This window comes from Brachyhypopomus gauderio, chromosome 5, assembly GCF_052324685.1.
Source record: "Brachyhypopomus gauderio isolate BG-103 chromosome 5, BGAUD_0.2, whole genome shotgun sequence".
In the NCBI taxonomy this organism is placed as follows: domain Eukaryota; kingdom Metazoa; phylum Chordata; class Actinopteri; order Gymnotiformes; family Hypopomidae; genus Brachyhypopomus; species Brachyhypopomus gauderio.
In genome coordinates this window covers 5,257,968-5,268,010 of record NC_135215.1, presented here as the reverse complement: position 1 = coordinate 5,268,010, position 10,043 = coordinate 5,257,968, and the positions used below count along the sequence as shown (strand labels likewise).

Below are 10,043 nucleotides of genomic sequence, written 5' to 3'. Positions count from 1 at the left end.
AGGAATGTCCCATTTGTCCTTTATTTTAACCATATTTAATAAGAAAGCATGACAGCTGAACACTGTTGAACAGTAATACATAAATCAATGTGCCACAAAATAAGGTGACAGTGCCTCAAAAAAAGTGCAAATTTATGCATATTAGATTTATGTGCATATTTGCAGTATGATCATTTTAAGCATGGAGAACGATGAGTATTTAAATGAGTAAGATCGGACTGTATATGTTAAATTATTAATGTATTGTTCATGAATATTAAATAGCTATTTTAATTTTGTTAATTTATTGATCATTAGTTTAATATTGTGACTAAAATGTTTTCTGAATTGTTGCTTTTATTAAGACATTCATTTTCAAGAATCAAAAACTGGGTTTGAAGCTTTTTTAAAGGTAATGTTTGACCATTTGGCATCATTTTAATCAACCATTTGTGACATTTCTTGGACTGTGTGGAACTAGAAGTGGTAAATAAATCAGAGAGGACTAATTCATATCTCATTCTAACATCATTTATTTAATCATCACAGTGTTTAATTATTAAACAATAACAAAAAATAAATTAGCTGTAGAATTTAGTACTGTATGTCTATTACATCCTAGTCCTAAGTGTGAAATTCTTTCAGGATAGGCAGGCTTACTTATGTTGATTACGCAGTTTTATTAAAAGGCTGATAGGAGATATTTATGTTTGCAGAGGAAAAATCAGGTCTGTATTTCAGCAGATGAATCTGCTACTAGGCACCTACTACATGCTTTCTTCTTGGATTTACCAATTACTGCAATTGAATTACTGATTGATTTTGTTACATTTGGTTTTCAGATTTAAAACAATAATTTTCTTCAAGAGATCAAAGCCATGGAACAACGTAACTCATGGGAGCGCATTGTATCTGTAAGAATCAATCTGACACTATCATACAGATGAAAGCGCAGATGAGAAGTGATCACCTCAGAGGATTTTCAGAATTACATTCACTCTTATGTGCTACAGATTTAGTACACCTGGGAAACAACACACCGTGCTAATGCTGTGTGTGTGTGTGTGTGTGTGTGCGCGCGTATGTGTGTGTGTGTGTGTGCGCGCGTGTGTGTGTGTGTGTGCGCACGTGTGTGTGTGTGTGTGTGTGTGTGTGTGTGTGTGTGTGTGTGTGTGTGTGTGTGCGTGTGTGTGCGTGTGCGCGTGTGTGTGTGCGTGTGTGTGTGTGTGTGTGAGGGGGAGGGGTCAACTGCAGCAGGCTTTCTTCTTGGCGGGCTTTTCTGCCAGCAGCACCATGCTCTCACACACACTGTCTTCCTGCTCCCTCATCACCCTGATTCAATACAGAGAAGAGCTATGAGTAAACAACACGGCCACAGCACTCCGTACACCTCAGGCAAACATCATTTAGCAAACAGTAGACATGGAGTGCTCAGAAAGAGGACAGCTGTGGGCGCATCACAGCTTTACTCTCCTGCTAAAAGAACCCACTGGAACTCTCTCCATCTTCGACGTGTCCTCTCAGAGCATTTCATAGTCATTATTAATAGCATAAAGACTATACATAAAGTTTATACATTTAATAAGGTTATTTTGTAATTGTTTAGAATATGAATAATGAATATATGCATTACTGACATCCAAATAAATTCTACTAAGATACAATTTATCCAGCTTAAAAATATGAAGGACAAAATATTAGACCATTCCTGTCATCTTTGATACCTTGCTGGTGTAGCTTTATTGCTATGTCATTAATTAATACATTGACAACATTTTTGACTGTGTTGCGACTCTTAAGTATGAAAAACTGAGTCAGAACTACATGTCACTCTCTGGGCTGCATTCAGAATACTTCCGTTTACATATTTTTACTCTCTCTCACTGAGACATGAATTTTCTTTAAAATGCTTTTATGCTTTACCCAAAAGGCAAAAAAAAACCCACAAAAAAAACAGCCCCCTGCACCCACAGTTTCCTGTCACAGCCACATACTGCTGTGGTTTCACAACACCGCTGCTTTCATTACAGGTGTGATGGAAGCTCCTATCAAAGTGAATTCAGAGACGTTCACAAACAGGCTAAAAATAACCAAGGACATCAGATGTAATCAAATGGGAAGACCAGAGGGCGTTTCACTGTGAAATATTTTCCCTTGCCTGGCTAGTTGGAGCATGGCCTCCAGGACGTTGTGACCCGTGTAAGCACTGCACTCGTAGAATATCAGACTTGCTTCCTAAAAAACAAATCAGAGGCTAATTGTAATATCATCCAACATATATTTCTCAAATTCCCAGGTGTAATAATCCAGGAAACCTTCAAGGGTTGTTGCAAAATGAACTTTGTTTTTTCATTCTGACCTCCTGTCTTTGCAAGTACCGTGACCTGCGTCTATGGATGGATGTTTGGGAATGTTGGAACGCGCCGCACCTGAGCAAGCCGCTCCCCAACTTTGGTCGGCACCTCTCTCAAACTCTCCTTGTCTGATTTGTTGGCAAGGAGCAGTATAGGCGTGGAGCCCCTGACTGCTTCCTGTATGCTGGCCAGCCAGCAGTGCACAGAGCTAAAGCTGTCAGGCGCAGTGACGTCATAGACCACCACCACTCCGTCAGCCTTGCGAAAAAACTGTTGGGTGATACTTCGATACCTGCGGAAGAGGAAGCTCACGTTGTTGCTCTTTCATACAGAGGGGGTTACTGTTTTTAATGACATACTTAGACAATTTTACAAGGTAAAGGCACTAACTACCTTTTTTGGATACTGGTGCTTAATTCAGTAATTGTCAGTTTAGGTCTGGTAACCACTAGTTAATACTAATTGGTTATTATGAAGTTGTGAGGCACTATTATTAAGGCTGTTTAGCAGTGGTGTGACATTAATACCCAATGTAATGACAATTTTATCATCATCAAAGAGCTCACCTCTCCTGTCCTGCAGTGTCCCACAGCTGAAGAGTCACATGACTATCTCCCAGATTCAGGGTCCGCACACAGTAGTCTAGGCCTTCACACACAAACACAGAAGAATCAAAGGGAAAATGTTATGAATATATAGTTCCACATAACCCTTAATAAATATACTTATAAATACAATATACAAATAATAAATACTGAATCATGGTATAAAATTGTTGTACAAAATGAAATATATATTAATGGTAAAAAAAAATTAATATGGTATTCTTTTTATTTCTGTAACACAGAGACACATACACAGACACACCTTCTATTTGTACTTAAAAAATGCAAATAATAATAATTAGCAATCAGTATCCATAAATCACCACAATGAGGCACTGTTCAGTAAACGTATTCACCGTAAACAGCCGGAATGCTTGTGGATTCGTTTCAAGGATTAAGAGATTAGGGTGAATTGATATAATCAGCTGTGCAATGTGTACTAGAACTCAGACGGATACAGCCATCTCATGTGACCCTGTTCTACGTTCTGTTACGTCTCAAACAAAGCACATAAAGACTTTCTTCTGTCTGTCTCACACACCCACATGCCCACAGTCACACTCACACAACATTGGTCTTTTTAACTCTCTAATCAATCATAAAGGAAGTGGGGTTATGGTTAACCACCTAAGAGTCTAGTATCTCTCTCAGCACAAAACTGACTGATTCTTCCAGTAACCAGAAAATATCAATGCATCGCACATGCCTGGGTCTCTATGTTTTAATGCATGCAAAGCAGTAAGCAAGGTTCTTATGTAGGTCACTTAGTTGAGGTAGTGTTAATTATAGTATTTCATTGCAGTTTTCTAAATAACCAGTCCCATGCAAACACACACACACACACACACACACACACACACACAACACACACACCCACACACACACACACACACACAGATCTCAGATCATCAGAGGCTGTGAGACTCACCCACAGTGACTGTGGTTGGATGGAAATGTCCATCACAGAAACGGCGCAGCAAAGCCGTCTTCCCCACACTCGAGTTTCCTACAAAAATCACCTTAAAGAAGCACTCATGGAGGCCCACGGCGCCCTCTACTGGGCCCTGCACAAATAAATACACGGTGACTTTAAATATAACATGCTGGTGCAGAGAAATCATACTTCAGGCTTTCAGCAGAGCCATCCTTCACCTTCTGCAAAGTCTCCTTGCCTACCGGTTGGCCCCTGGCCAACGCAGGGCTGGAGCCTCCTTGTCCTTTCTGTATAGAGTAGTGCATTTCTCCTTGGAGTAGACCAGCTGAATCAACAGAGGCCTTGGACATGTTTGAGGGATACGCTTCCAGATCCGTCTGGTCTTCCTCCTGTAACCCTTTCTCCTCTTCCTCAGCAAGCTGATGGAGCAGAACATGGGGGTCTCCTTGTAGAAGGTTGGGGAGGTGGTCTTCCTCAATGGAGATGACCCGGTGAAAATGCCAGGCCTCTGGAGGAGCATCACGCCCATCCAGCCCAGGACTCACGGCCGCTGGGGACCAACATGCACTGGGACCATGTTCGGCACTTCTCGACATCCCATCAGCCCCGGCGCCCGAGTGCATCATTCTTTTACTTGTCCGAGAAGAAGGTTTCCTGCTAGAGGGTTGAGTCACTTCCTCTGTGTTGTTGTGCCTACAATGAGAAGAGGCCAGAGACCATGAGTGTTTGGGGGGGCTGCAACGAATCTGCTTCAGTCCTTCATTCCCTTCACAGCTTCTCACCTTGTAGCAGGTTTCTTCTCAGGATTCCTTAGTGAGGTTATTAGTTCTGGTCTCTGCTTATGGGTAAGTTTCTGCATTGAGTTGCTCTGCCTCTATAAACAGAACCAAGATGTTTTTCTACAAAGGGTCTATCACATAAATAGACTGCCAATGCACACCGTGAAACGAAAGGCTCACCATAGAGCTGATGTCTTGCTCGTCTCTTAAATGTTTGTTCATTTCTCTGAGGAAAAATAACAAAAAACAAATCATCAAACAAACAAGCCACAAACTGTGAAGATGTCATAGATAGTTACGCTCAAATCAGCAGGTGCGTATGGAGCATACCTGAGCAGGTCTAACTGCCTAATAAGACTTTGTTTCTCTCTCTGCAGTCCCTCTGTTATTCTGTAAATTTCCCTGTGTGAGAGAATAGTGCTTGTGAGCGTGACTGTATGAGCATGCATATGTACGTGTGTGAATGGTGCACCAGGAAACTATGAAGGGATCAAAATAAATTAAACATAAAGTGTGTGTGTGTGTGTGTGTGTGTGTGTGTGTGTGTGTGTGTGTGTGTGTGTGTGTACATACATGTCTCTCTCCTGCTGTAGTTTCACACCCTGCTCCTCTAAGATGGCCAACTGCTCTTGAGCCAATGAGAGCTCTTGACATGTGTTCTCCAGCTCACGAGACAGCTCCTTATTGGTCGTTTTCAACTTAACATTCTCCACCTGACTCTCCTGGTGTTCACTGTGCAGCTCCTGACACTGTTTCTCCAACTAGGAAAAACATCCATATAAAACACAACAGTTTGTGGAGGTTTGCTGGCTCGGCACTGGTAGATGTACGCTGCAGACAGCACACACCCTCCTCTGCCTCAGAAACAGCTGTTCAAGCTCCTGCTCTTTGGAGCTCAGTTGCTGCTCCAGGTCTTGGCTGCGCAGCTGCAGACGCTCCGAGTCCTGCAGACGGGACAGAGTTATGGCCACATCATTAACATACTGCATGCCACGAAGATCGATCTTACGGGAGCCATATTCAACAAGCTGATCTGGAACAAGATTGCTGGTAAACTCATAAACCGACAAAATATTTACTGACTGATTCATTGTTGATTATAAAGTTTTGGCTTAGTTAGAGGAAGCTGAGATCAGTTATGTCATCATGTTAAAAAAAAACAAATAACTCATTGCAAACTCCACCAAAATACAAACAATATAAATAAAATCTAAAAAATAGATGATAAAAAATAGATTCTTAGATGAATATCTAAGAAATGTCTGCAGTGGGAGTAAAGGTGTAAATACATTCAGGTCACCTTAAGAAACAGACGGGCTTTCTCAGTGTTCGCGTCTTGCTCCATTTCCTCGTATAACCGCTGGATTTCACCATCATATGTTGCAGCTTTCCTGTAAAAACAACAAGAAGGAAACTAAGACCATTGCTAATCTATATCCACTCTAAATCCTGTGCTTCTTTAAAGCATCAAACAGGGACAGATTAAAATCGTACTAAACAAAATGGCCTGATATGCTAATTCATGATGACATGATAGGGAAACATGTACAGATACAATTGAGTTCAACATTTGAAGTTTTGTTTTATTTTAGAAAAAATACTTCAGAAGAATATAAATCATTGATATCAACAGTGTTAGAAAACACAACTTGGGCTTTATGTGAGAGTTGTGAATCAGAAATATTGACTATTAAAAACATCAATAGAAACTCAATAAAAGAAACTAATATACTAATGCTAAGATTTTACTAAGCAGGCTATAGTTTTCTCAACTGCTGAATCCCTAATTGTTTACCTTCTCAATATCAATACATAGTTAAGGTAGATGATTCATTCCGGTGTGTCTGTTGTTAGACCTTATATATATGCATTTAAATATGCATTTGTGTTACTCTGCTGACAAGCTGAAAGGTCCCTAGATATAGATATAATTATGTGCTGTAAAATACAATAATCTTTCTCTATGAATAAGAAGCTTACAATAAACCTCAATAATACTGCAAGTGGAGAATTATTCACACAAAGGTTTCCACAATCATTATAATACAAAAAAACAAAACGATGCACCCAATACCATTCTGAACACTTAAGACATTATACTGATTTTAAGACACTGCGCTCAGACTGCTGTGTGTGTATTTAAAATACAAGTGGTGGGTATTTTTTTTTTTTTTACATTTAGGCTTTAAGTCATTGAGTAGGTTGTTACATGCAATATTGCTTAACATGTTGTTATAATCTCTAAAACATGTTGTTGTAAGGTTCAGTAGTGGAAGACTCTGTAGTGGTTCATGCCCATAAGTTTGTCCCAGATGTAATATGGGCAGTAATCGTGGGCCATGATTTACATGTAAATCATGGTCTCACAATGGCTGAAGCTGGTTGCCAGGTGCAGCAGAATACTGTATTTGAAGAAAAACTTCAATCATTCAAACATTTTGTAGAGAAAACATGTATGTAATTCAGAAATGTGCCCTCTGCTGCAATGTTGCACATAGACATCAATTCCCAAGTGTTATTCAATTTAATGTTTTGAATTTTTGTACTCTTATACCATATAGAACCTCAAGGCTCACTCATAGGGGCGGGAGAGGTCCCATTGTTTTGAGAAATGCACTTGTTGTGTTGCCAATGTAAGCCATGATGTGAGAAATGTATCAAATCGACTGAGAAATAACCCTAACCATAACTTTATCTATAAAAAGGGTTTAAGGAGACTTTCATGCGCATGTAGAAAAAGGCCAAGAACAGGGTGTCCTACATTCTGAGAGCATTTTCCATCTCTTTTCTCTCTTGTCTAATTTGGGATGTGACTTGGGCCAGGAACTCTTCAAAGCTGGACAGGAGGTGAGGCTCATCTCTCTGGAGCTGAGCCCATAGACTGCGCACTTCACTGTGACTAGAGAGAGAAAGACAGAGAGTGTGAGTGTAAGAGAGAGAGAGAAAGAGAGAGTGACAGAGAGATAGATACACAGAGAGAGAAAGAGACACAAAGAGATAGAGACACACATAAAGAGAGAAAGAGACAGAGAAAGCAAGTAACAGAAAAGAGAGAGAGAGAGAGAGAGAGAAAAGACAAAGTAAGGACTTTGCAGCCAATTAGCCTGTATTTGTACCATTAGGCAGCAAATTTTAACTTTTGACAAGTGAATACTAGTCAAGTGATCTCTGTGTATAAATACAGAGACTCAGTCTCATAAAAACAAAAGTGGATTGACACAAAAAAATGTCACAAAAGTGGATTGACAATATATAATAAATAAATAATGTCACTAACTCTTTAAAGACACTGCTAGCACCAAGGCGTTCCATCAGCACGCTGAAGTGTCTCTCCTCCTCTTCCTCATTCCCTCCACGGAGCTCATCTTGATACAGCACGTCCGGGACATTCTGTGAGGGATCTGACGTCTGATCCTGTGCTAGGCTCATTTTACGCCCAGACAGAAAGTCACCTGGGGCAGAAATAGAAAAGACATGTATGCCCAAGTTGGCATTAATCAGTCAAGAGATGACAGATCAACTCCACTAAAAGCATCTGTGAACACCAAAGACATTGGGCTGGTGTAGGTATTATAAACGGTACTGTGTAAAAGTCTCAGGCCATCATTAGATTTGTTGGTTAGCATGACCATGTGATTCTCACAGTGATGTATAAGTGTCCAGAACCATAAATCTGGAATAATTATTTGCACAGAAGCTCACTAAATCCTGATGAGAACTCTTCTATAGTGAGACAGCCATTTCTGTCTGAGTCCAGCGAGTCAAAAACATCCTCCAGTTCTTCTGCGGTCAACGGCAACTCACTGTGCAGCTTCTGAAACCGTACAAGGGGGGGGGGGGGGGGGGGGGGGGGGGGGGTTACATGCTGGACCATAGAGGAACAGGAAATCACAAAACAAATCACTGGAAATATCCTTGTGTGTGTAATAAATGGATGCACAAGGCACTTATACCATGCACTAAATACAAGATAACGTATAAAGGAGTGTGTTGTAGCTGTCACAGAGTGAAGTGAAGATAAACACAGAGTGAGTGTTATCAGGCTAAGCTTTACATCATGTTCAGTAATTAAAGATCAGAAATTAGTGATAGATGTAGTGAGATTTGTGTGCACTAACAAAATGAAACTCTCACAGTTGTTGAACTACAAACCAACCTTAAACCAATAATAAACCAGCCTAAACAGCAAGAACAGAAATGCGGTAATAAGAGTCCATCCAACATGCTATCACATTTAGCCTTTGTGGTAACATCTTACACAACATAATCATGTAGAAGACAGGATGAGAAGTTTCCTTAGTTTACTGTAGGTCATTTAACTTAACTATGATATACTGAAACACAAGATATCATAACACAAGACAGATTATCACTGTTGAAGCATGTACAGTTTCACAAATGTACAACCAAAATGAATATCATGGAAAAAGACAAGTACAAAGGGTTATTTTGGTGTCCCCCAAACAAAGCTTTTCCAGCTCTTTACCTTCATATCAGTGTGTGTTATGTAGCCCTTGTCTTCACTGTCACAGATCTGGAAGAGCTCCTGAATCTTCTCCAGCAGTACCACAGGAGATAAGCCCGACCCGGCTCTCTGCTGATTGTTCCTCGCCTGGGCCCGCACCTGGCCCGCGTCGTTCTCAGAGCTGCTGAAGTCACCTGTCCTGACCCGTCCATTTGGGAATTCAGACATGGTTCACACTTTCTCCTCTCCACTCAATTTTGCATCCTCAGGACAGGATGTGAATGGGAGACACAATGGGAAAGTATAGTGTCCACAGTAAGGGGCATCAGAGGACCTCTGGTTGATTAGAAAGAACTTCATTTCTCATGTCCCTGTATTTATCTTCAGAGCTTCGGTAAGAAAAAAAAAACCAAGAAAAAACCGCAAGGTTAAAGCCACCAAGTATCACGTGACGATGCTAAGAAACCAGTGAACCGTTTAGGAGCGTCATTTCAATATTGGCAGTGTGTGTGGTGTTAAGTAGTGCAGTGCCCCTTACTAATTCTACAAAAGCCCTAATCAACTTTTCCTGTTGGACCATTTGAACAAACGTAGCTCATTTAGGTCATTACAAAGTACAAAACAGTAGATGAAAAAACACGTTTATGAGTAAATTTGGCGAGCCTTGTCAATAGTACATTAACCTCACACTCTTCTTTCTGCGGGTTTCTGTTAAAGTGAAAGTGGACAATTTAAAAGCAGTGTGTCTGTTAATATATACTTATTTAAAAGCTATTTTGATCTATTTTTCACAAACTGGGACCTACCTTTGATGAAAGTCAAACACGTCGTCATGTTAAGGTTAACAGGAAGAGGCATGTGCGGTGAAGGCTGCTAAATTTCCTGCAGTGTAAGACGAGGAGGGTTAAAGACTCTGAGATGAGTCGC

General features: G+C 40.5%; 1 protein-coding gene across 2 annotated transcripts; it reads right to left on the bottom strand.

The window, feature by feature from the left end:
• Positions 1–501: 501 nt before the first annotated feature.
• On the bottom strand, positions 502–10,036 carry cracr2ab (calcium release activated channel regulator 2Ab). Of its 2 annotated transcripts, none has more exons than XM_077005130.1 (17): positions 9,923–10,036; positions 9,138–9,505; positions 8,354–8,465; positions 7,929–8,103; positions 7,413–7,550; positions 5,952–6,042; positions 5,500–5,595; positions 5,225–5,412; positions 4,982–5,053; positions 4,832–4,877; positions 4,655–4,746; positions 4,115–4,565; positions 3,867–4,002; positions 2,900–2,981; positions 2,409–2,625; positions 2,138–2,214; positions 502–1,311 (listed from the first exon to the last, which is right to left on the bottom strand). In XM_077005130.1, the coding sequence occupies exons 2-17, from the start codon at positions 9,342–9,344 to the stop codon at positions 1,224–1,226; spliced, it is 2,268 nt and encodes a 755-aa protein (XP_076861245.1). In that variant the 5' UTR covers positions 9,345–9,505; positions 9,923–10,036; the 3' UTR covers positions 502–1,223. The 2 variants fall into 2 exon arrangements, with proteins under 2 accessions (XP_076861245.1, XP_076861244.1); XM_077005129.1 differs by having other exon boundaries at positions 504–1,311; positions 4,091–4,565.
• Positions 10,037–10,043: the final 7 nt, after the last annotated feature.